The 25,279-nt window shown below is 54.2% G+C and overlaps 8 protein-coding genes across 8 annotated transcripts; 5 read left to right on the top strand and 3 right to left on the bottom strand.

Annotated features, from left to right (window-relative positions):
- Nucleotides 1-893: 893 nt before the first annotated feature.
- On the top strand, nt 894-3,578 carry CKM354_000106800 (uncharacterized protein; the record flags this gene model as incomplete). The annotated part of the gene is made up of 1 exon (XM_044796177.1): nt 894-3,578. The coding sequence occupies one exon, from the start codon at nt 894-896 to the stop codon at nt 3,576-3,578; it is 2,685 nt and encodes an 894-aa protein (XP_044652112.1).
- A 404-nt stretch (nt 3,579-3,982) lies between these two features.
- Nucleotides 3,983-5,089, top strand: CKM354_000106700 (uncharacterized protein; the record flags this gene model as incomplete). The annotated part of the gene is made up of 3 exons (XM_044796176.1): nt 3,983-4,108; nt 4,193-4,673; nt 4,752-5,089. The coding sequence occupies 3 exons, from the start codon at nt 3,983-3,985 to the stop codon at nt 5,087-5,089; spliced, it is 945 nt and encodes a 314-aa protein (XP_044652111.1).
- Nucleotides 5,090-7,951: 2,862 nt separating this feature from the next.
- Nucleotides 7,952-10,684, top strand: CKM354_000106600 (serine/threonine protein kinase SCH9; the record flags this gene model as incomplete). The annotated part of the gene is made up of 2 exons (XM_044796175.1): nt 7,952-8,125; nt 8,789-10,684. 2 exons carry the CDS (start codon nt 7,952-7,954, stop codon nt 10,682-10,684), a joined length of 2,070 nt encoding a protein of 689 aa, XP_044652110.1.
- A 1,232-nt stretch (nt 10,685-11,916) lies between these two features.
- CKM354_000106500 (uncharacterized protein) lies at nt 11,917-12,518 on the top strand (the record flags this gene model as incomplete). The annotated part of the gene is made up of 3 exons (XM_044796174.1): nt 11,917-12,121; nt 12,176-12,385; nt 12,439-12,518. The coding sequence occupies 3 exons, from the start codon at nt 11,917-11,919 to the stop codon at nt 12,516-12,518; spliced, it is 495 nt and encodes a 164-aa protein (XP_044652109.1).
- A 261-nt stretch (nt 12,519-12,779) lies between these two features.
- Nucleotides 12,780-14,234, bottom strand: CKM354_000106400 (uncharacterized protein; the record flags this gene model as incomplete). The annotated part of the gene is made up of 5 exons (XM_044796173.1): nt 12,780-13,443; nt 13,534-13,782; nt 13,838-13,922; nt 13,983-14,016; nt 14,073-14,234. 5 exons carry the CDS (start codon nt 14,232-14,234, stop codon nt 12,780-12,782), a joined length of 1,194 nt encoding a protein of 397 aa, XP_044652108.1.
- A 2,599-nt stretch (nt 14,235-16,833) lies between these two features.
- Nucleotides 16,834-17,655, bottom strand: CKM354_000106300 (uncharacterized protein; the record flags this gene model as incomplete). The annotated part of the gene is made up of 1 exon (XM_044796172.1): nt 16,834-17,655. One exon carries the CDS (start codon nt 17,653-17,655, stop codon nt 16,834-16,836), a length of 822 nt encoding a protein of 273 aa, XP_044652107.1.
- Nucleotides 17,656-19,047: 1,392 nt separating this feature from the next.
- On the top strand, nt 19,048-20,132 carry CKM354_000106200 (uncharacterized protein; the record flags this gene model as incomplete). The annotated part of the gene is made up of 2 exons (XM_044796171.1): nt 19,048-19,366; nt 19,429-20,132. The coding sequence occupies 2 exons, from the start codon at nt 19,048-19,050 to the stop codon at nt 20,130-20,132; spliced, it is 1,023 nt and encodes a 340-aa protein (XP_044652106.1).
- A 1,214-nt stretch (nt 20,133-21,346) lies between these two features.
- CKM354_000106100 (L-aminoadipate-semialdehyde dehydrogenase) lies at nt 21,347-24,916 on the bottom strand (the record flags this gene model as incomplete). The annotated part of the gene is made up of 1 exon (XM_044796170.1): nt 21,347-24,916. One exon carries the CDS (start codon nt 24,914-24,916, stop codon nt 21,347-21,349), a length of 3,570 nt encoding a protein of 1,189 aa, XP_044652105.1.
- Between the last annotated feature and the right edge of the window lie 363 nt (nt 24,917-25,279).

Genomic DNA, 25,279 nt, shown 5'->3' with positions numbered 1-25,279 from the left:
TGAAGTCGAAGACGCGTCTCGCCGTGATGCTGTGAATCGTATTTGCACGGCCACAGATACACAGCCACAGAAGCCACACCCGGACTTGCCGCCAGCGCTTGCCTGCGTTAAACGAGGCTTCTTCTTCACCGCCCCGTGTTCGGCAAGCGCGTTTGCACTCCCACACGTTTGTCATGTACAGTACAGTACAGTGCAGTGCATTGCCATGCGAGGCGAGCGACACAGCAGCTGCGCCTGCCAGTGGCACCCATCGTTGCCGCCGCTGGATACAGGTGCCACGGCGATGCGGCATGCCGGCTCACGGCGTCAGACAGCTGAAGGGCGCCGATATTGACTGCGCTTGACAGGCATCCTTCAGCTGTGTCGAGCACGACGATGCCGCCGCCACGGGAGCTGCAACGCGATCTACTGCATGCACTTTGCGGGAATCGCATTGGCTGGGCGGGGAAACTTCGCATGCAAGACTTCGTTTGCCTCCGCTCTGCCTGCTGAAAAGGTTCGGAGTTGGGGTTTGCCATGTCCCATTCGCGCCATGGAACCGACCACCATCGTGAACGCCGACTGAACGAGTCGCACTGCCATCTCTCACTCGTACTTGCCACTTGCTGGGACCTACGGGACTACTGAACGAAGCTTTGATGACTCAGAGACACAGCCGGCGCGATCAAGCTACTGTACGCGACTGGACTTTGCCTTGATCTGGTGCGCGGTGACAATTGACTTCCCTAGTCCTGGGTCAGATGTGTAAGGAGTGAGGTATTGCGCATGGTGGTGTGTGCTGACCTCACTATCGCCGCCTAGTCCTCTTCGGGACTCAAAACCATCGACGCTGAAGCTGCCGACTAGACTCCAACTTCATCGTTCACAACCATCACTCCAGTGCTGGAGGCACTATGGCGAACACACGGACTACCATCGCGGCATTACATTACCTCGCGCCCATAGCAACGACTGCATACTTTCTCTCGGCAAAGACGGTTGCGACATGTCTTCTCCAAGAGCCATCGAAGCGCGCAGGAACGAAATTTCGACGATGGCCTGCGATCGCTCTGCAATCGACCGTCGTCACCACAATAGTGGCAGAAGCCATATCGACCGGCTTTCACGCTGCCAAAGTCCCGGGCTGGGCAGCTTCGCAAGATTACATTGTTTATCTGGCATTGCTATTCGCACTGCATGGGTCGTTAACGGTGGGCCTTGCGGAGAACTCGACACCGCTGTGGCACCCTTATCTTGGTTCCTGGATTGTGGCCTTCATTTTCGAGGTACCGATTTTCGTTCTGCAAGTGACTGGTGATCGATCGTCAGATGGCTACGATCAGTTGCGCACAGTCCTGCGTATCATTCGAGGCTCTGTGCTTCTTACACTTTCGCTTGGCGCGGCATGGTTTGCGTTACAGGATCGCAGACAAGGCATACGCTTGGACAACGAGAGCGAAGCGCTTCTCGCTGCGCATGAGACGGCCGGCGCTGCGCAAGCACACGGCGCAAATGGTGCCGTCAATGGCAACGGCGTGAAAGCGAAGGCGCGCAACTCAGATAGGCCGTCCACAACGTCCGATGGCGAGGACGACGATGACGAGATCAACGACGATGCCGCATTCGACTCCGACTCTGAGGATCCACAGGCAGATAAAGAAATCAAGGAGCAACAGCAAAAGCGGCTCAGAGAGTCGGGCAGCTGGTTTCGTTACTTAAGCGATTTCAAAATCTTCTTCTGGATTCTCCTCCCGCGCCACGACCGAATCGTTCAGGCTTGCTATGTCATCATGTTTTTGATTTTGCTTGCAGAGCGAGCGATCGTGATTCTGGTCCCACTATACCTGGGTTACGTTGTGGAAGAGCTGGCCGCAGGTGCGGGCACTGGCATCGTCCCTTGGAAGACAATCAGCACGTGGATGGTACTGGCTGCTCTACAATCTGCCGCGGGACTGTCGTTGATCAAATCCATCGTGCAAATACCGGTACAACAGTATGCCTTCAAGGCGCTCTCGACCACTGCGTTTCGACACATCATGCACCTGTCGATGGACTTTCACAATGAGAAGAATTCTGGAGAGCTCATTCGTGCCATTGAGCAAGGTACAAACCTCCAGGACCTGATCGATTTCTTCGCCTTTGACGTAGTTCCCATGTTCTTCGACCTTGTCTTGGCGTTCTGGTTCGTCAGCCGTCTCTTCGACATCTACATGGGCTTGATTATCATGACAATTGGCTTCGTGTACATCTGGGTAGGAGCAAAGGTCACGAGCTGGAGTATACAGCGCAGACGAGACTACAACACAGCGTGGCGAACCGAGAGCAAAGTCCAGAACGAGGCCATCAACAATTGGCAGACTGTCTCCCATTTCAACAGGAGCAACTACGAGTCGGAGCGATACAGCGATACCGTTGAGAAGTACAACCTGGCGATGTGGCGATATTGGCTTGCGTATCATTGCGGAGCCGCTGCGCAGTCGGCTATCCTACTTACAGGTCGCTTGAGTGCTGTAGCACTTGCTGCATATCGAGTAGCACAGGGATCTGCGCCGATCGGCAACTTCATCACGCTGGTAACTTACTGGAAATCGATCGAATGGCCGCTGGCGAATATGTCCTATTCCATCCGCAAGGTGTCGTCAATGATCATTGACTCGGAGCGCCTCTTGCAGCTGCTCCTCACCAAGCCCTCCGTTGAAGACAAGCCGAGCGCGAAACAGATCGTGGTCACTGCCGGCGAAGTTCGCTTCGATCATGTGGACTTCTTCTATGATAAGAGGAAGCAGACCTTGAAAGATATCAACTTCGAGGTCAAATCCGGTCAGACAATCGCATTTGTTGGTGAGACCGGAGGCGGCAAGTCTACCATCTTGAAGCTTCTCTACCGGTACTACGATGTGAACGAAGGCGCTATCCTGATCGATGGGCAAGACATTCGTGATGTGACGCTCGACAGCTTACGAGATGCCTTTGGCATGGTACCGCAGGACCCTTCGCTCTTCAATGTTTCCATCATGGACAACATTCGATACGCTCGACTTGACGCTACTGACGAGGAAGTGAAAGAAGCATGCAGAGCGGCTGCGATACATGACAAGATTGAGAGCTTCCCCGATGGCTACAAGGCTATGGTAGGCGAACGAGGCGTCAAGCTCTCCGGCGGCGAACTACAGCGTGTAGCTATTGCGCGTGCAATTCTGCGCCAGCCGAAAATCGTGCTTTTGGATGAGGCTACAAGCATGATTGATGCAGAGACCGAAGCCGTGATTCAAACCGCTTTCAAGCGTCTCACAGCTGGTCGCACTACCTTTATCGTCGCGCATCGACTATCGACGATTCAGCATGCAGATTTGATTCTGGTCATTCAAGATGGGCAGATTGTGGAATCAGGAACGCATGAGGAACTTTTTGAGAACAAGGGAAAATACGTCGCTTTGTGGTCGAAACAGATCAACAGGAACGTCAAGGAAGTGGAAGCTAAATTGGAGAGTGTCAAAGAGGAACAGGCTCTAATCGACTTCGAACAAGATCGCAAGCCAGGGAGCAGCAGCAGTAGCAGCAGTTCCAGTTCAAGCGACAGCCATCGAGAGAACAGATAGTGGGATGCATTGCATTTGCCGGATGGGGATTGCTCGAGCGATACGATTGCATTGTCTGCATTGCGAAGTCTGCCATGTCGGAGGCATTCGTGAATAGAATGAAGAATCATCTTGCATGAAATGTCACATTGCATTCAGAGAGCGACATGTGTGTATATATGACCAGTATCTGCCGTGTCAAAATGGTTTCGGGTTATCACTGCAATGGGCGAGCTTTGGAGCCGTCTCTTAGGCCGAGAACCCTGGCCCGCTGTCAGCAGCCGAGGTCTGATCAATCGCGCAACACCACGGCTAAGATAGCTCGAGTAGCATACCAAGTTCACGATTTTGCTTCTCTCTTCCTATCGTCTCTGAACGTTTAGTTTCAATCAATCTTATCTAATACACCCTCAGAAAATCCAATCATGGTCGAGTCAAACCCAGGAGCAGGCCACGAAAGTGCCCCAGTGCCAGTAGCATGGCTGAAGCGTGACGTGCTGCTCTTCGCAGCAAGCATTGGAGCCAAAGCCGATGAACTTCAGTACCTTTACGTATGTACAACACTCCTCCTCGAACATACAGCCTAGATCTTCACACAAGACCTTTTTCAGCTAAGTTTCTGACTCTGTTTCCAGGAACTCCACCCCAACTTCGCCGTCTTCCCTACCTACCCAATCATCCTGCCCTTCAAACACACCAGCCAAGAAGTCGTCGATTTCTATGCCGCCCAACTCGCTTCCCGCCCGGACATCCCCGGCGTGCCCAAGCTTGACAGCACCCGTGTCCTCGATGGCGAGCGGAAAATGATCTTCTACAAGCCGCTGCCACCCACGTCCGAAGGCCGTAAATTCGAAGCGAGGAATAAGGTGCTGGGTGTGTATGATAAGGGCAAGCCTGGTACGGTGATGGAAACTCAAGTCGATATTGTGGATAAGGAGAGCGGAGAGGTTTATACGAGGGTTATTGGGAGTGCTTTCTTTGTTGGACAAGGTGGTTGGGGAGGACCAAAGGGCGCTTCTGCGAAGTCTTATCCTGTGCCGAAGGATAAGAGCCCTGACGCTGTTTTTGAGAATCCGACGAATGATGAGACGGCGGCGTTGTATAGGTTGAATGGAGGTGAGTTTTCTCTTTTGCTTCTCTGTGGGAGAAGGATCTCTGGGATTTCAGATGTGGACTGACGTGCTGTGTGAACAGATTATAACCCACTGCACATTGACCCTACTCCGGGAAAGAAGATGGGTTTTGGTGGTGTCATCATTCATGGGCTCTACTCTTGGAATGTGAGCGCACATGCTCTTGTCAAGTTGATTGGTGGTGGAGACCCGAACAGTATCAAGGAGTATGGTGCGAGATTTGCTTCGCCAGTCAAGCCTGGTGATACGACTGTTACTGAGATCTGGAGGACTGGCACCAAGGACTCTGAGGGATGGGAGGAGATCAGATTCCAGGTCAAGGTCAAGGAGACTGGCAAGGTGTGCTTGAGCAATGGACGGGCATTGATGAAGCCAAAGAGCGGCGGAAGCAAGTTGTAGATTATGTGTTCACGAATGAGAAACTCGCAAAGGAGGACAGTTCCTGCTCACTCGCCGCGATATCGATTCTGCGCCTATGCGGCTTCGCGACACGGAGTGCCTTGATTACGCTGCATGTGGCAGAGATACGAGGAGCGAAAGAGGCTACCACCGGAAAGCAAGAGGAATTCGAGTGCTCTTTCGATTCTCGTGTCTCCGCCTTGTGCGGCGTAGCTGAGGCGCTCTGGCTCGACAAGCTAGGCTGCTGGAAAATGACATTCGCAAGAGAGATCGCAAAGTATGCACATTTCCGCGTTCCCGTTTTGCTCTACGCAACCATGGCATTCTGCTGTCCAGCTCAATGATTCTGCACAACGACAACCTCGGTCCTCGCGTGAATTATTTTGCGTACCAGCAACGACTTACCGTTTTCATCTTTGAGGTTGCTTCGACTTGCAGCTGATCGAGGCTGGCCGTGCCTCCGCATTCCAGGGCGGCAAGCGTCTGCAAGCGGTTGCGGCTCCTAGCATGTCATGCGTGAGGAGAGGTGCATGTGTGCATGTACATGCGAGCTCGCAATGTACAGATGGGGATGGAGCGCATGTGAGAAAGTCCCGTGTGGCGACTTGTCTGTTGCACAACGAGCCCTAAAGTCACACTTGATGTGCAAGGCCAATAAGATCGTGTCTGCTAGGAGTGTAGATTGTGTAGACGCCGGAATCCGTATATCCCTGTGGGAACCAGACCGGTGCACTGGCGTGCTACAGCAGGTCTGCTGAAGGTTGTAGCACCGAAGGCGCGTAGAAGGGGAGGGTTTGAAGAATCATTGGGCAGACAATGAGGCGAATCGGCCTAATAACATGAGACGTTGCCTTGGATTGATGAGATGTGGTGAAGAAAGGACCCAGAATCGCGTCCAGTCTCTTTCCAGATCGCACCTCTCCGGTCAGATGTCAGCTCTGCAATGCCTTCCATTCTATCGTTCGCCGCATCGGTCAGGCAGGAGCAGGAGTCGGAAGGGGAAGGAAGGAGCGGTCAGTCCTCGATTTGCAGACCGCATGTCAGTCAGTCAGGTCAGACCTCAGGTCCTCTTGCGCGGCTGTCTTTCAATTTCGGTCAGCTCGTGTTGGGCATTGTGCGACCCGGGGAGTCCTTTCTTTGTCCACGGCGGCGCGTCCGTGAGCGGTCTCGATCATTGCCCGGCCGTGATCAGGCACCTCGTGCTGCACGCTTCCCTTCACAGCCCGCCCTCCGCCTCCGCCCGCGACTGTTATAGGCGGCGTGCCGTTTGCTGCGGGCGCTGCACGCATTGGTTCGGCGTTCTGTCTCGAAGCGTGGTTGCTGAGCAAGGCACCCTGCGGGAGAGGACTGATTGAGGGCAATCCAGGGCCAGGATCTGGACAGACTGCCTCATTCCCGGCTTATCGGTATCGCGTGTCCGGATAGATGTGTTCTCGATCCCGTGTACACGAAGGCATTGCTATTTCCTCATCTTCTTCGAGTCCTCTGAACGACACTCCCACCAGTAGGCCAACATTTGCACGTTGCAGCTGCGACGCCCGCCTGCCGCGAATCTGGGAATCTGGAGGCATCTTACTCGTTGCCCAGCACGCGCCCAACCGGCGGGAAACTCTGTTGCGAGCCATTCTGCTGGCCCATCCACGTGTAGCGATTATTGCCGACCGACTCAGGCGCAGAGCCATCTGAATCTCGCGCCCATCTGGCTCTGACGCACACGCGATCCGCTGCACGCTACGGGACCCAGGACAACTACGCTTCCTACTTCTCCCACTCCTCTATCCACTCTGCAATCTCCTCGCTGCAACACAATCGCTGCGCTACATCGGACCAGCGCGGCCACTTCCGTCATATCACGAACGACGAGCCCAATCCGACGAAGAACCGGCTGGTGCTTCCGCATGTGAAGCTCCCTCAGCCGTGCACCAGAGCCAGCGCCGTGGAGGAGGTAAGAAGTCCCCGCGAGCCTCCGCGCTCTTCTAAAGCGGCGTCAAGGTCGACAGAGACCTCTCCAGCTCCTCGCCCCCGCCCCGCCGCTCCTCGCCGCCCCGGCCACGTCGCGACCAAGAGCTCGAGCGCGGTGCCCACGCTGTCGACGCTGACCATCGCGCCCACCCGAAGCCCCACCAAGGCGCAATCAACATCATCGACCGCCGCATCCCCGACGTCGCTGCTCGGCCTGCGCCCGGCCAGCAGCATGTCCCACGACGCCTTTGGCCAGCACACGGCAGCGGATCTGCTGCGCCAGTCCCTCATGCATGGGTGAGTAATTTCGCCCTTTCCTTTCCCTCTCCGACACATTGTCGTCATCGAATGGCCCGCTTGGCGCTCGTCAGCAGCAAAGCTGGAGAGCTGCTTCGCGCGCTGCGCTGCGCCTGCCGTCCGCCTGGTCACTGGAACACGCGCACCGCCACCGCGAGTCCCTGAGCGACGAGGCCGCGCAATTTTCTGGAAACCTGCACAGGCACAGCGCGAGGCTAGCCCGTCCGCGTCCCAGCACCCAGCACCCCAACCGCACTCACGCCGAACCGCCGCCCTCTCATCTCGCACTCAACAGCCGAAGCACGGCGGAATTTTCAATCTCAGGGACTAGCTGCCGGAGCCTCAAACCAGGCAAGACAGGTGGGGTGCCCTGCACCGACGGTTGCATTCGGATTGCAACCGCACCAGATTCGCTCTGACGCCACTTCCTCGGCTTGGCAATCGGTTTTACTCAAAACCGCCCTCACCACGCACCGCAACCACTGCCGCCCGGATCCTCCCCTCGAGTCGTGGGGCGCAGCGCAGATTGCACTTGTCTGAACTTCCTTCAGCCTTACATGTCGATCGCCGCTTGTGCCACCACATCGCGAGACACATCACGAGATGGCGAGTGCTGACCTACTCCATCCACGCAGCAAAACGAACATGGCCGACGACGATCATCACGACCAGATAGGCAGCGGCGCCTCGACACCGCCCAACGGCACAGCGACGCCGCGCCCTGATGCGCACCAGGATAAGCGATTCCCGCAACTAGTCAACAGTTACTTCGCTCAGGTTCGTGATTCTCTTACGCGCCCAAAACCTTCCTCCGAAGCCCCATCACTTGCACAAGAGGTAGAAAGTGAGAAGGCACAATCGATGGACCAAAAGCAGCTACCCCAGCAAGAGCAACAGGAGCAGAGTGCCGCTGTCGCCGCTCTGAACCACGCACTCGCTGGTGGCACCCAAGCTCCTCCCAACGCGGCTCAGACACAGCTCCCCACTGCGCCCAGCTCGCCACGCAGCGGCAACAGCTCGCAGTGGGAGTCGCCGCCTCTGTTGCCACATGAGAAGAAGCACGCCCACCCTACAGAGGAGCAACAATCCTCACTTCCTACACCACCCCTCTCCAACTCATCGTCGGTGCTGCAAATGGCCGACGTGCTGGCCAGCTCTGGTGGCGTAGATCCCTTGACTCCTCTCGATCGGCAAGCCTCACGGGGCGAGCAGAAGAGAAGTCTGAGCGGATTGCCGTCACGATTGCGCCGCAACACGCTGTCCACTGCCCTCAGCAGCATCGTCACTTTGACAGACACTCCTGCTGCACATATCTCCAACCCCACGTCTGATGCAGCGCCAGCTCCAGACACGTCATCTGATGCGCGTTCCACCACTCCACCTCAATCGCCTAAAGTGCAAGAAAAGGGAAAGCAGGTGCTAACGCTGGGCGAACATCAGAATACTCCCCCTCAGACTCCACGATCGGGTTCACTCGCCAGCAGATCGAACAAAGATGATGTAGCGATTGCGTCGAAAGCAGCCAAATCGAGTCGATCGAGTTCCAGCAATTCTCAGGGTGCAGTTATCGGTTCGCTTCGAGGTCAATTGGAGGTCTGCATCGAAGAGGGCAGAGGATTGCGGCCATCAACAGACCCTTACGTGGTTTGCATCTTCCAGCTCAATGAAGATATCTCGGGTGGACCGAAAGAGGACGAGATGGCGGTGGACGATGAGAAGCCACAGGACGAGAATCTCGCAAAAGGCGTTGCAATGAAGAGGATGGGCAGCGGACAAGGTGCACCAATGGCGATTCCCGGCTTGAAGAGCAGACAGACAAGTCAGACCAACATTGCAGATCTGCGACGAGGATCGCATAACAAGCACCAAGAGACGACAGATCCAGTGTGGAGGCATAAGGCTACATTCGATGTCGTGGGCGACAACAACGAGATCGACATCTCGGTGTACGATCGAGCGAACAACGAGTCGTTCATTGGACATGTGCGATTGCCGCTAGACCTGAACGACTACGAGCATCAGCATGAGGACTGGTTCAAGCTGCAGCCGAGAGAGGGTCTAACAGAAGCGGTATCTGGAGAGCTCCACATCAAGATTGCCTTCCACGCCGCGGGCAAGAAGACATTCGGGCCCGATGACTTTGAGATTCTGAAGCTGATCGGCAAGGGCACATTTGGCCAAGTCTTCCAAGTGCGAAAGCGAGACACAAAGCGCATCTACGCAATGAAGGTGCTCTCGAAGAAGGTCATTGTGCAGAAGAAGGAAATCCAGCACACCATTGGCGAGCGCAACATTCTTGTCCGAACCGCAACGACCGAGTCGCCGTTCATCGTCGGACTCAAATTCTCGTTTCAGACTGCGGCAGATCTGTATCTGGTCACCGACTACATGTCAGGTGGTGAGCTGTTCTGGCACTTGCAAAAGGAGGGACGCTTCGTGGAAGAGCGAGCAAAGTTCTACATTGCAGAGCTCATTCTTGCACTTCGACACTTGCACCAACACGACATCGTATATCGTGACCTGAAGCCGGAGAACATCTTGCTCGATGCAAATGGGCATATCGCACTCTGCGACTTCGGTCTCTCCAAGGCCAACCTTGCGAAGAACGATACGACCAACACGTTCTGTGGTACCACGGAATACCTGGCACCAGAAGTCCTACTCGACGAGCAAGGATACACCAAGATGGTCGATTTCTGGTCCCTTGGTGTTTTGGTGTTCGAGATGTGCTGTGGCTGGTCACCATTCTATGCCGAGGATACGCAACAGATGTACAAGAACATCGCCTTCGGCAAGGTTCGCTTCCCGCGAGACGCGCTCTCCGCGGAAGGACGCAGCTTTGTCAAGGGGTTGCTGAACCGGAACCCGGCCCATCGCTTAGGCGCAAAGGGTGACGCCGAGGAGCTCATGGCACATCCCTTCTTCAACGACATCGACTGGGTCGCGCTCGGGAAGAAGTCTATCGCGCCTCCATTCAAGCCCAAGTTGAAGGGTGAGCTGGATACCAGCAATTTCGATCCAGAGTTCACGAATGCTTTGACTTCAGGCGACCAGAATTCGCTGAATGCCAGAGCTGCGGCTCTTGCTAGCGGTATCGGCGATGAAAGCACCCCACTCAGTCCAACAATGCAGAATCAGTTCAAGGGCTTCACCTTTGTGGATGAGAGCACCCTGGAACAGCAATATGCCGACCGCGATGTGGAGGGCGCCGATAACAACCTGAGTCGCACTTTCAGCAACCGAGCCGGTGATAGGATGAGCGGCCTCGAGCCCACGAGTGCGAAGACAGAGAATGCTGATGCTGACTTCAACCACGGCATGCTCGACGACATTTGAGTGTTTCAAGCGCAGTATGAAGAGACGAGATTATGAAGTGCATTCGAACGGCGTCAAAAAGCAAGTGCTGCCCAGGCGCAGCGGCGAGATGCATGGCGTTGCAAGCGAATTGAGTTCAACAAGAGAGGAGCCTCACACAATACCACATTCGATACCCTGAGGTGACAACTAGGAGCGAGACCGTCCATTGCTGTATATTTGTACAGAAACTTTGAGTCCTACTCGTATCACAAGATTTATCAGCACGCATGATTGCTACATGCTTCCGACGCGGTAATAACACAAGCGAGTCTGGCCTGGCACGTTTTGGTCTTCTTTCTTCCGTCGTCCATGGCGGGGTCTTTCAGCAAGCAAGCAAGAGAGTGTTTTGAACTGCATCCGGCAATGGCGTTTTATGAGGCTTTAATGCTTTGCGATCGTTCAACGGGTTTTACTTGGCTTCGTGCTTTACAAGAACAACGGCGGGTTGCGAAAGATGATATCCTATGGGAGGAGAGAAGCGTTCAAGATTTTGAGCTCCAACATGCTTATTATGGAATGAGAGGGAGGAGATGACCATTGATGGGGTTGACACTTGGAAGGAGAGAGGGGCTCTGCTTTTGCGATCATCGGGTGAGGCGAAGCGCATAGCTGTGGGCGTGTTACTTTTAGCGCTCGTAAGTGCGAAATCACAGTCTGGTTCAACAGTGCATGTGTCCACTGCTGCCATTTTCTTGCATTGCCACATCTAAATCCCCACTTGTGCATGTATTCGTGTTTGAAACAGCTCGTTGTGGCGCTCTGGCAGCTCTTCTCGTGGTCAAGGAGCAGAGAACTGCTGGACTTTTCGGAGAGGAAGGTGCTGCCTCGCGATTACTTTGCCGAGAGGCAGTGTCATCTCAGACAGTTCCTTCCGACACGTTTCTGGCCGTAGCCATTCACAAGGGCTAAAGATATCAGGCGTGAGTCTTCCAGCGAAACGCATCATGTCCTGACTCAAACGCATGTTCATCGAGTATCACGATCAACAATCTCGCCGCTCGATTGTCCCTAGGCTTGTCGTATTGTCGTGCGAGAGGCTATGCAATTTAGTCTCCAGATCTATTACCATTCGAAAAATTGTTCCATTGTCTCGTAAACCTATTGTCATTCGAAGCATTTTCTATTGTGCCTAGGCCCTATTGTTGCTTCACCATATATCTTCTGAGGGTAAGTCAACGTTTTTTGAACCACAACAACTCATCTCCGCAACCATGGCTCGCAAGAAGGTCAAGCTCAGTCAACTACCATCTCAGTCAAGAGGCACTATCGCCGATCGCATCCATCGTGGTGCTACACGAGGCGGACGTAGCGCAGGAGCAAGCAGAGGTGGCAAATATACGTCCCCAAGCACACTCCCACAGCCTGCCTCTGCTGCCGCAGCGAAGAAGAAGGAGCGGCGCTCTGCGCCTGGAACGAGTAAGCAACATCGGCGTTAACAGCGTGAACAAAGGACTGATGTCATATATCCAGTTGCTCTCCAACCGATCAAGGAGTATCAAGCATCGACACAATTGCTCATGCTTGCTTTGCCATTTCAACGTCTGGTCCGCGAAATCACAAATAAGCTCATTCCATCTGATGAGCGAGGGGCCTGGCGTTGGCAAAAGTCAGCTGTTATTGCGCTGCAAGAAGCTGCCGAAGCCTACCTGGTTTCTGTACCAGAGGACACGAACATACTCGGTATGCACAAAATTCGTGATATGCAACAGGACCATATGGCTGACGTTGAGTAGCGCTCCACGCAAAACGCACCACCATCATGCAAAGAGACATGCAGTTGCAGAAGCGTCTTGTGCGAAATCGCGCATGGTGAGAGTCGATTCCAATGTATAGCTATGGCCCAATTAGCTGTCAGGATTGGAGTTCTGCGTGTAGAGTAGACGCAGGGTAGAATGTATGAAAGCAAGCTTTCTCCGAATCAATAGAAGATTCTCTGCTCTTGTGGGTTGCTGTGGCCAGAAATGTGGCGTGCAGAGCTGACTGAGAATGAACTTTCGTGCTGCAAAGTATTCGCAAGGTCCCAACCTTTCCGAATAGGCCTCGTACAGCGTTTTCTCCAGACTCCAGGCCCCTTTCACTTCTCGTCTATCGGTGGTGGTACCAAAGCCTCTCCACTCTCGTCCGATGCCCTCGCGGTGGGACCCGCCCCTTTCCTCTTCGACCCCGATCTCTCCACGATAGTATGCATTTGGATCGCCCCTCCCTTCGCCTCAGGCTCAGACCATCCCCAAGCCTCCGACTTCTTCGCCCCTGGACTACCCTCCTCGATCGCCGACTCCTCCGTGCTGACGTGGATCGTTGTGCTCTTCTTTCCCCATACACCTCTTCCCGAGCTCCCAATGGTGTCCGTGTCCCGCAGATGCGAATGGTTGGGGCCACTGAAATCCGAAGCATACCTGTCTGCGGTTCCATTGGATGTGCCTTTGAGAAATTTTGGAAAGAACTTGGCAAAAAAGCCCTTGAGCACTGGAAGGCAGGATGCGATTGCTGTGAGATTGGCTTCCATAGACGACCACATGGCCGCCATGCCGTTGTCATAAGTGGGATCTTCGGAAGTGGCGATGGCGTAAAGACCTGAGAGACGAACGATGGAGATGACGCAAACGAGGCCTCCGAGGCAAAAAACGCCCATAAGCATATAGCGCTGTTTTCGAGGAAGATTCAGCTGTGATATTACTGGGAGCGGTATAATTGATATCAAAAGATCAGTCGTCATGTTGAGGGCTGCGTTGAAAAACCTACAAGAACATTGCACGTTAGACTGGGTAGCTTCTCGTATGCTGGCCCGTAGACACTGAGGCATCGTGTGGATAGGGAAATCTACGCACCAAATGGGGATCTTGACCTTCCACATAGGCATACAATGCGCTCTGCCATCGTGCTGCCAGTCCAAATGCCAGAAGCCAGCAGCTGGATAGCAGATCAGCATCGAAGTGACGACACCCCAAAGGGTGTAGAATCCAGACAACGCAATAGCGACGTAGCAAGCGCGGCGAAAATTGACAACATGCCCGAAGATTCTCAGGTACTGGTAGAGAATGGCTAACTTGGCGAAGCCCTGAGCTCCGTAATAGTTCCTGTTGGCGTCTGGTCAGTGAAGTTGGAACTTCGGTATTCAGATTGGGACCGCACCAGATCAGTAGCCAGAGATAAAATAGAAATTGTTTGATGCCTTCCGGTGTCATTGTCCAGATATGTGTGCCCTGGCCACTGTGATCTGCGAATTGTCAGAACATTCACAGCGTGACGATCGTAAAACTTGGCTTGCTAAGCTTACCTGCCATGACCATTGCTATACACATCACTATGTTCTATCAAGCATGTTAGTGACCCCAACTGTAGACTTGATTGATTTCATGAGACTCACAAAGCCCAGTGAGATAGTGATAAGAACATCATCGGCTCCGGCCTGGCGGTGGATTTTGCATCGCGTCCATAACCGCAGTATTGTGCAGATCCAGGTGAGAACGCTCCCAACGACAACAACGGTCACGAACACTTCTTTCGGTGCGTGACCTTGGGCTTTCATAGTTATTGAAGCTCGTGGCTCTGCTTTTGTGTGAGAAAAACGCTGAAACCAGCACACGGGCTTGAAAGAATACCGGTGGTCGCCAGTAGCTTGTTCGAGACCACTAGAGTCCCGTCAAGTGGTGTTCACTAATAGCGCTCCTGGCGACAGACAGGCCAGATGACGCTTCTTTGAGGGCTCCGGGACCGCAGCCCCTTCACCGCGTCTTTGGGCCACGGTCCCTGCTTCAGATGAAGGGGCAGGCAAAACCGTGGAAGACGCCTTTCCCAACTTGTTGCACATTGTTCTGTTCGGCTCGGATTGGGCCATGATGTGCAAATGCTTGAGCTCGCCACGTGGAATGAGACGACAATGAGCGTTGCATTGTCAGGAGGCCGAGGAGTCGCTCAATGTCGTGTGTGCGGCCGATGCCTGCGTGATGCCCCAGCACAGGTCCGCGGTCATGGGTTGGACTCCAGAAAGCTGGAATTTAGGTTATCGGCACTGGGATCATCGTTCAGCATACCGCTGCCACTTCCCTCGCGCGGAACTGGAAGTCCTGAGTTAGAAGAAGATTGAGGTGCCGTGCATGCCAAATTGCGAGTGCTGCCGGATCAATCGAAATGGTGCTTCAAGACCCACCAGGGGCAGCTAAGGAGTCCAGCGTGGATCGACGCTGAGCAAGCCAGCACGCGAAATAGGGAGCGAGCATTCTGAATAGTCTGCACAGAGACTGGCAAGAACGACGTATCGTAACGACAAGAGTATGCCATGGCTGTCAAAAAGAAAGCTTGAGTGCTCGTGCGTTGGAAGTTGGCGGGCTGACCCCAGCGCTTCTTCAAGGATTCTGCGTCCGAACGATGGCTGCAGTGAAATTTGTGGGGTCTGTGCCTGGGAACAGAGCTTCATCCTGGACGCCAGATGTTGGTATCTGAACCCAAAATTACTCGATAAAGCTTGAGGCAGTCACCTAAGTACCTTTTTATTCGGCTCAGGCCCGATCGAGTGCAGTTCACCCAGTTCGCGACTAGCAAATGGTAGCACTTTGTCATGTTTGTCTTACAGTAGTCTCAGCTTTTGAGGAGCTGGCGTAGGGGTTGCTCGACTGCATTTGACAACGAGGGCTATCCGATTACAGCAATTGCTACAATGAGTGCTGTCGATCGGGCCAAAAGCGAGCACTCCGAGCCAACCCGTGACAAGGTGCTTAGATCGGAGCCCCCTAGACCAGGTCAGGCGCGCTCCGTGCCGAGACTTTAGAGTCTGCCTCTTCGGGTCGTAGAGCGTGACCAGAATGTGTAAGCCTTGCATCGGAGTCAACGCCTAAAGGTCAAAGATACAAGTGAGTGTGGAGGCCGAGAGCCGGTTATCTGAGCGTCGATTCGGTGGCCGTATTGTAGAAATCCCATCTTCGATGCATTCTTCTTGATGAAGTGCCAATCAGGCCTGAAGTTCAGCTCGGTCCCTGCTTCGTGAGGCCGAGTAGCTCTGAAGCATCAGTAGATGATGAGTTGAACGAGAACCAGACAGAGCAGCGCAGCTGACCATTCCAACGCCGAATGCGACAAAGCAGCGACTCCACGAGAAAGATCTCAGTCGACTCAGTCCTCAGCAACATTGCCATGGCCCGCGGGAGCATCATTACCAGTCAAGTCCTGATCTGGGTTCGCGAACTGAAGAAGGCATAATATGTACTTCCAACAGGCTGGACAAGCGGACTTGCCCGGATTCTAGAAGCTGGAGCCACGGCTGTCACAAATCCCGCAGAGGTCGTATTGAGAACACCCGCCGGACTGCATTCGACGGAACCTGTGATTTGGATGCATTTTGCAGAAGTGATTGCGGGCCGCCGTATCAATTGCTGACACTGGCCGCGTCAATGCCATTGCCGCGAGGTTGCTGAAGCCAGTTGAAGGTCTGTCTAAGAGCGAGTGACCTTTCCAATTGTGCACGGTGTGCGTGCATTGTACAGGCTGTACACGAGTCAAGGCGGCACATTCGATGTCGTTGACGTCGTCGGGTGTGGTGGAGGCACGCGACTTCCTTCTACTTTGTGGAAGGATCATGTCGGATGTCCACATCACACCTGCATGCACTGGTCCAAGTCAGCTTCTTTCGCCAGGCAGGCACTCATTTTCGAATCATCTGACCTGTAGCGGTGCATTCGTCTGTGCAGTTGCTTGATCGACCAGTACACCGGATTTGCAGAGGCAATGACCTGGCGGGCACTTCTGACATCAACGGTTGTCTTCCGAGGACACAAGGAGCAATCAACAAAACGAGCATGGCATTGATGGGAAAGCAAAAACGAAATTGGTCCCGCGAAGGGGGATGAACTTGACAATTCTTCATATTCGCACAAGCATTTCTATGCAGTCGGGTATCTCATTGCTGTACACTGTACATGGCACATACAAACAAGAACCGCAGTTTCCCGTAATTCTGGGATCAAGCCCAGCTCGCAGCTCGGGTTCTGTGCTCGCTCTCGCACACTCCTGTACACCCATCTGGCCGCACCGATATCGTTGCCATGTTTCTCATAATACATCAACCTTCCAGGGCGATTTGGTGGTGCTGTGGTCCCATTTGCGAGCACCTGTCTCAACTTCCTGAGTTTTCTTCAATTCCTTGTGAAGAATTTGTCATCCCAGCCAATACTGCCTCCGTCGAGCTTTCCGCCGCTGAGAGCGCCGATTTCGGGCAGCGTAGGCAGTTGGTTGTCTTTGAATCTCTTGTGTTCGGGTCCGTCCTCGTCGAGAACATCCAGAGTGCCGTCGTCGTTCATGCCGAAGAGGTGGCTCTTGCGTTTGAACCAGCTACTGGACCTCTTCTTGCGCGAGGATGTCGCAGGTCGTCGTTCGTTGGACAAACGCATTGAAGCTGGAGGTGCAGTTGATGCCGTGGTCGACACGGCGTCGTTGGGTGATTCCGCACGAGTTAAGTAAGGTGCGTGGTAGCTGCCGTGCGAAGTGTCGGGTCGCTGGCTGAATGATGTGCGAGAGCTCGAGAAGGATTGGCGCAAGCTGCTCAGGCTGAACATGCGGCGCACGGTGCCTGGACGCTGGTGCGGTGGTTCGTGTGTGGAATACATGTGAGTGGAAGTGGCGGCTGGAGAGGCGGGTGAAGTGAAGCTGTCGTTTCTGGATCTTGTGTTTCCGCTGGTGTCGGTGGATGTTTTGTTGTGCATGTCAGGATCCGGGGTCGGTGGCCAGGCACCGGGTTTGTATTCAGACGTTGGGTGCGAGGACAACGGGCCGCCTCCTTCAGTGGGCGGTCGTGATGGGCGAGGCCTGCTCTGCTTCTTGCGTAGATCTAGAGGTGGCGAGGAGGCGGTCGAGTCAGGAGTAGCTGGAGTGGTGGTGCTCTGCGCAGGAGGCAGGTCAATGGGATGCACCGAAGGGACGTAGCTCTCCGTGCGGTCGGGCTCGGGTATGGACGCCATTGATGCTGTTCGGTCCCTGATAGGCACGTCGGGGCCAAGCAGATGCCCAACCTCTCGGTCGTCGCCCAGCGCAGCGTGTGACGAGACGGGCAGGAGTAGCGCAGGGCGGGCAAGACCAGCTCTTGAAGCAACGCGTCGGCGTGTCAGTCTGCAGCCCAAGGGGGCTAGGACGAGAAGCAAGGAAAAAGTCTCTCGTGGTGCTGGAGCAGACCAACAAGAGCGAAAATGAACGTGCGCCGACCAACCTGAGGATGACCGCCTTTCGCGGCAGCTGCAGCAGCGCAGTGCAGTACTCACCGGGCACTGGTTGAGCGGTGCTCGAGGCGGCGCTGGCGATGCAGCGCGGTGTGGTTGATCCGATCAAGAGTGCGCATCAGCAACGAGTGAAGCTTTGGATGGTCTCGCTGGGCCGTCGCTTCCCCACCTCGTTCCTGCAGCGGCGGAGCTCGCTCGGCAAATCACAATTCTCCGCTCCTGCTGTGATGCATCGCTGGTGCAGCGGCTTCTGACGCATTCTTCAGGAGCCGACTCGTGGTCTCGCACAGCATTTTGCACGCCCCGTCCAACGAGCGGCCAGGAATTTCGCCAGCAGCAAGCGCGAGAAAGCGGACAGCGCGATAGCCGTTGGTCGCGACTCGCCGTTCCGCGCCATCTGTCATCGCTTTCGCGACCACTGACGACATGGATGCAACGACTTCAGCCTGCAACTCGCTCTGGCCTTGGCACCACATGCACACACGCGGTGGGACAAGATCGAGGACAGGACAGACCGCTGTTGACAGTCGCTGCTTCTCTTTCCGTAGATGGAATACTATGCCGCCGTCCGTCCGTCGGAAGTGATGGAGCCAGCCATGAGCACTACCAGAATCGTCACTGCTCCCGGCCGTAAAGGGCTTCGTCTTCACCCGAGCGACAGGCGACAGGATACGTGCTTAACATGTCTTCACCTCGCTCACCATCCCTGCGACTTTCTATCAAGTAGGAAGCGCAGCGCAGAGCACTCGCGGCAGATTTGGTGCCTGGAGATGCGGGCGGCGATATGGAGCCGAGCAGGCTGAATTGGAGACGGAGCGGAGCTGACATGCAGCATGGAAGGAAGACATATTGGCCCGGCCGACAGAAAGAGGGAGAGGTCGAGCGAGAGTTGCACAATGCGTTGGCCTTGTAGGGCTGTTGTAGACGAGCATCGAGCAGGGCTCAAGTTGCTGCCATTCAGCATCCACCACCCCACTTGATCGCCTCGGCTGACTACCGCATCCAGCTTCTCCGAACATATGACAGTTGGTGGGCCTGTCAGTCTGCAATGCACTGCTTGACTTCATAAACAAGACCATCTGTCTTGTGCGTCACCTTCCACAGACTCGAAACTGGAAATCACTTGAAACAGGCAACATGGATCTCTTACAGAAGAAGGAGCTCGACACTTCGCGTGGCTTTCGCTACCAATACTACGTATCATCAGTTGAAGATGCAGATACCTCCAAACCAACTCTGCTTCTCTGTCACGGCTGGCCCGACAGTGCTGAGCTGTGGCAATATATCATCCCTCATCTGCTCAAGACCAAAAACAGAATCATCGCCCCCGATCTCCTTGGCGCTGGAGGCACTTCCCAGCCCACCGATCCAGCTGCTTTCGAGATCAAAGCCATGGTGCAGGACGTGAATGAAATCCTCAAAGCAGAAAATGTTACCGGAAAGATAATTCCTGTCGGTAGGTGGTCCTCCTGCTTTACTTGTGCCGAGAACAGAGGAGCACATGCTGACACCAACCAGGACATGACTGGGGCTCGTATTTCGCTCAGCGCGTCTACATGCTGAATGGCGACCGCAGTGTCGGCGTTATCACGTTGAACGTGGCTTGGATGCCTCCGTTCGCTCAGCGCTTTGATCTTGCTGCCTTCAACGAACTTACGACCAACATGGTCGGCTATCCTGTATATGCGTATTGGGAGCTATTCGCAGACCCTAAAGTCGGAGAGGTAATGGACGACAAGCTCGAAAGCCTATGGCATGCGATCCATGGAGATCAAAATGATTGGATGAAAGAGCTCTTCTGTTCTCATGGCGCTATCAAAAAGTTCATCGAAGAGGGCAGGACAGATGTCCCACTCAAGCCATATGCGAAGGATCAGAAACTCCATGATGAGTGGATCGCCAACAAGAAAGCCACAGGCATGACCAGTCAATGTGCTTGGTATCGAGCGACCAACGAGAACTACAACTTGGAGACAGAGAAGGCGTTGGACGGCAAGGTCCACACGCCCTACCTTTTCATCGGTTGTGACGGTGATGCCGTCTGCAGGACAGACAACATCGAGCGAGGCAAGCAACTAGGTCTCGTTCCAGAGGATAAGCTAACGCTACGGGAGCTGCACGCCGCTCACTGGTCTCCGTATGAGGTACCTGACCAGGTCGCAGAGGCGATGCTGGAATGGCTGAGAGCCAATAACTTTTCAGCGGAGCAGTCTGTACCTTAAATGGCAAACAACAAGTGTTGACTGTACACGAACGCCTGTAACCTCGCTGTGCCCCTTTGGACACGCACGGTGACAAATGCTCCATGTGACTGTGCGACAGCACAGGTGTTTCGGACTACTTCTTTTCACATCTGTCGTATTCTCACGTGCTCTGCTGCACGTCAGTTCACAGACTCGCCTTGCAGCAAACATGTCCCGTACGTCTAACAACAAGGAAGAAAGAACTTAACAAGGCAATCGGAACATGGCACAGCAACTCCAACGCATCTTGTCACAGTTGACTATGGCGACGAATGCGGCCTCTGCTGAACAAGTTTGCAAGTGAAGGAATGTAGACAGCACAAAGGACCAAGGATCCCAGAAAAACCAAGTATATCATCTCATCCCATGCCCCCAGCAACGAATCCCTCAGATTTCTATCTTTCGCAAAACGTCAGGAGACGAATCTAACTTCACTCAACCTTCTCAACCAAGACCCCAAAAATGCAGTCCCTCATCCCCCTCTTCACCCTCCTCCTTCCCCTCACAACCTCGCACCCAACCACCACCACCACCCTCCTCTCCCGCAACCACGTCAACCTCGCCCCACCCAACACCGCCCTCTGCACCACCGTCCCTCGCTCCGAATCCTCCTGGGCGCACTACACTCTCCACATCGGCGTCCCCTTTGCAGCAGGAACCGGCTGTGGCGGAATCCAAAACCATCTCACTTCAGCCCTAGGCTCCGCCCCGGAACCCATGTGCGGTCTCAATTCCGTCGGAGTCCGAGGTGGAAGACCAGTTTGTAATTTCAAGTGTACGGCTGAAGGAGCGGAGCAAGAAGGGACGGTGTTGGAGTTTGATGTTAGTTTGGGGCAGGGAGGGAGGGTTAATGCGGTGAGTTGTCGTTTTTCTCTTTTCTCTGTTTCTTGCTGGAGAGTTGGGGTGGGGGGCGGGAATGAGAAGAACTAATGGGGTTTGTTAGGCGCTGGAAGAGATGTATCCGATGGTTGAGGGAGGGTTTCAGTGTCCGGATGTGAAGTATTAGGAATTAAGAAAGGGTGCAAGACTGAGCAGAAATGAAAGCATGACGCGGGCTACACTAGACGAATCGCTGGGGCGTGTGTTTTCTTCACTGAACTCAATGGGTAACGAATGACAACGACGATTAAGACCTTTTTTTTTTTCGCTCGATGGTCGATCTAAAAAGTTTATTTCATTCATACATTTGTTTTCTACGAACCACCACGACCGCCTACCTTGTTCAATGCCTCAATTTGCTCCTTGCTGAGCTCGATCTTCGGCAGAGGAGTGGCTTGGTTCTGCGGAGCGGACATGAAGTCTCTCGCAACAAGGAAAGCCAGATACGCTCCAGTAGCTTCTGTGGTGACAGTGTCAGGAGTTTCATTCGCGTGGAGCGCAGCATCAGCTTTCAATGCAGCTTGAGCGTTACGATCATCCACATTTGGTGCCTTGGTGGCAGCAGGCAGGTCGCCAGTGACCATATGGTATAGACCGAGTAAGGCCAACTCGTCTTTGCCGGAGTGGCCTTCCTCGACATACTTCTCTACCTTGTGCTTCCAACTCTCATAAGGCTCGACAGGCGTGCTGTAGCCATATGACTCCAACGCGCCGAGATATTGGTTGAAAGTTGGGCGAGGGTGAGCATCAACGAATGCTACTGTGCCAGCGTCACTGTGGAACGACACTGCATTGATGAGACGGGCCACTCGAGTGACGGGAACCATGTTGATCGTGTTCTCCATGTCTGGTCTCGCACCTACTTGGACACAACCTTTGAGCATACGCACCAGGAAGTCATCCAAGTTGCTCACACCAGTCTTCGGATCACCCATCACATAGCCTGATCGTACGATGACGGCGTTCAGACCGCGCTTGCCAGCTTCGCGGATGATTTGCTCTGACACCCACTTAGACTGGCCGTATCCTGTACCAAGGCCTCGCCGACTGCCTTCGAGCGGATCACTCTCCAGAATTGGCTGTCCTGCATCTGACTGCTGAACGTAGTGCTCAGTGTCCACTGCGCTGGTTGAGCTGATGAATGTCAGGCGCTTGTTCTTGCCTGTTGCACAAAGCTTGATGGCCTCAATCGTGCTTGTCACGTTTGCTGCCTTCAAATTCTCGTACGGCATCAGCCAGTGAACACGGGCACCATTGTGAATGATGACATCGGCATCATCAGCGACTTTCTTGTAATCAGCATCACTAAGCCCAAGATTTGGCTTTTCAAGATCTCCAATGACGACTTCCAACACGCCTTCAGTGGCCCACCACTCTTGCCAAAGTCCGTAGGCTGTACATGTCCTTCGGATGCGATCGAGTCCGTCTGCATGACTTGGCGCTCGCACGTGAGCATAGACGTGGTTCGGACTCTTGCGCATGAAAGCGTCGTGCAGAACATAAGCACCCAGGAAACCGGTGGCACCAGTGAGAAGAATGTTCAGGCCGTTGGCCGCACTTCGAATCTTGCCCCCAGAAATGGTCTGAGGGAGGAGCGCAATTTGGCTTGGCAGATCGTTGGCATAGTGGACGCTCTGCTCTACATCTTCATCGTCCTCAGCAGCATCGAGACGCAATCCAACGGGATCCAGCGAGCGATCGATGAACTTGGCGACCTTCTCCAATGTTGGCTGTCCAGCTGCCATTACAGACATGGGAACGTGAATACCCTGCCACTTGCGATTGATTTTCGGCACAATCTGCACCGTCATGATACTGTCGCCACCTAGATCATAAAAGCTGGTGTCTCGAGGAAGTGTCTCGGGAGTGTGATTGCGAGACTTGAGATGCTCGGCCCAGATCTTGGCCAGCTCATTTTCAGTGTTCGTCCGCTTGTCCAAGTCTGTAGCTTCAGGCAGTGAGCCGAGCAAGTCAGCCTGTTCTGGAAAAGGCAGAGCTCTCTTATCTACTTTGCCGTTCGGATTGAGGGGCAACCTTAGCATGGGTATGAACAAGGTGGGCACAGCATAGGTTGGCAACTTCTGCTTGAGCCTGGACCGGGCATCTTGGGTCAGCAAATCGAAGATCTTCATGCGCTGAGCAATGCCGTGATTCTCCTTGGCGGACTCTCTCCGCCGCGGTCTCACACCACCGTTGGTCGCAGGCTGCTTGCTGGCGGCTTCTTCCTGCTGAGCGTACCACTCTCTCCACTTTGCCATGTCAGGTACATAGTAGGAGACGAGAATCTGCTCCTCTTGATGATCACGCCTGACCAAAGTCACATTCTCGCGAATCAATGGATGCTGACTGAGATGCGTGTCGATTTCTCCCAGCTCGATTCTGAAGCCGCGAATCTTGACCTGATCGTCTGCACGTCCAACGCATTCAACGTTTCCATCGGGCATATATCGACCGAGATCCCCAGAGCGATACATGCGGTCTCGAGGACCTTTGTATTGCTCTCTCCAAGGCTCGGGCTGGCCAGCAGCCTCGACGCGCTTCTTGTCCTCGTCGGCCCACTTCTGCTGATCAACGAACCAGTTCGAGACGAACTTCTGGGCGTTCTTTTCCGGATCGCCGAGATACTCTTCAGCCAGACCACCAGCTCGTACGTATATCTCACCAATCTCCCCGACCTCGCATTGCCGTTCCTTCTTTTCGCGGTCCACGACAAGTAACTGCACGTCCAGCATGCCAGTACCAGCAGGAATGACATCGCCCATCTTGTCGAGATAGGTGGGGTCCTCGCTCGCCGACGGAATTTCGTAAAAGCTTACTGCTCGCTGTGTTTCCGTGGTGCCGTACATGTTCTTGATCCTGCAGTTGGGCGCAAGCTGTTGCAGTCTTCGGCAATCACGCTTGAGCAAAATATCACCTACGAAAAATGCACCATGGAGGCTTGTGATCTTAGGTTCCAGGCTTCCCAGCAGGATTTGACCCATAGCAGGTGTGAGATGCATAATCGAGATCTCGTTAGTACTTGCCCAGTTTGCCAATCGGTCAAATGTGATGTCCTCGGCTGGTGGTACTATAAGGCTGGCTCCAAGGAACAGTGGCGTGAAAATGTCACGCTGGATTGGGTCGTGCGCAATACCACTGAGCATAGAGAAGCGTTCGTTCTCTGTCAGATTGAAGCGCTTCGACATCCAAGGAAAGTAGTACGCGAGCGAAAAATGTCGACCCTTGACCCCCTTGGGTCGTCCTTCGGAGCCAGATGTGAAGGAGAGGGTTGGAGTGCTGTCTGGTCCGACGAGCACGCCAGGCAGGTCTTCCTTCTTGGCTTTTTGGGCCTGCAGACAGTCTTCGCTGCCTTCTAAAGAGCCTCCAGTCACAGTGCCATCATCGTTCAACATCAGACCGGGTACTTCGGTTCTGAGATCCAACTTTTCGGTGATGTAGTTCCTTACGACAGGTGCGAGCTCGCCGGCTTCCTTCTTTGCCTTCTCAATACACACCAACGCACGGGGCTGTGCGACTTCCAGATAGATGATCTGCCTATCTGGTGGGTATGCTGGATCGATGACACTGAATGTGGCGCCGGCTTTGAGCACACCCATGACTGCCACAACCAAGTCCACGCCACGGTAGGCGTACACCATGACCACCTCGCCACGCTGTACGCCATTGCTAACAAGGTGATGCGCGACAACGTTGGAGGCTTCATTGATGGTCTTGTAGCTGAAGTCCCGCTCCGGCGATGTTGACGATTCCGTTTCTACGACACATGATCGGTCTGGATGCTTCTTGGCATTGGCTGCAAATATCTCGTGGATGGCTCCCCGGTAGCCAGACCAGTGAAGATCTGAAGTCGGATCCGGACGAACGTCCTTTGGATCGAGAGCCATATTTGGCAGTATGGATGGTGAAAATCAGGACCGGCTGTTCGAATGCGTCGTTGCCAGCTGACTCATTCGACGATGGCTAGGCGGAAGTTCTGGATGCCCAGCCGAGCAGCTGCGTTGATGCCAATGCTTTTTTCGGCTGTCTCAGTGTATTCGCTGGATTCAAATGCGTGCAGAGAAAGGTCCGTGGGGAGCGATGCGTCAGTGTGAAGAGCGATATCGCACAGCCAATGTGATGGCATTGTCCCACGCATTGACCAAAATTCTCCCAAACTTCGGACCCTGCGCCTGACTTAGCGGCTGGTCGGCTGGGCGTCGTCTCCAGCCACTGAGAGACATGCAGCTGCCAGCTCACTACTCTTTTGG

Source organism: Cercospora kikuchii, assembly GCF_019650295.1.
Source record: "Cercospora kikuchii DNA, contig_00001, whole genome shotgun sequence".
NCBI lineage: Eukaryota > Fungi > Ascomycota > Dothideomycetes > Mycosphaerellales > Mycosphaerellaceae > Cercospora > Cercospora kikuchii.
This window is presented reverse-complemented; position numbering and strand designations above follow the sequence as displayed.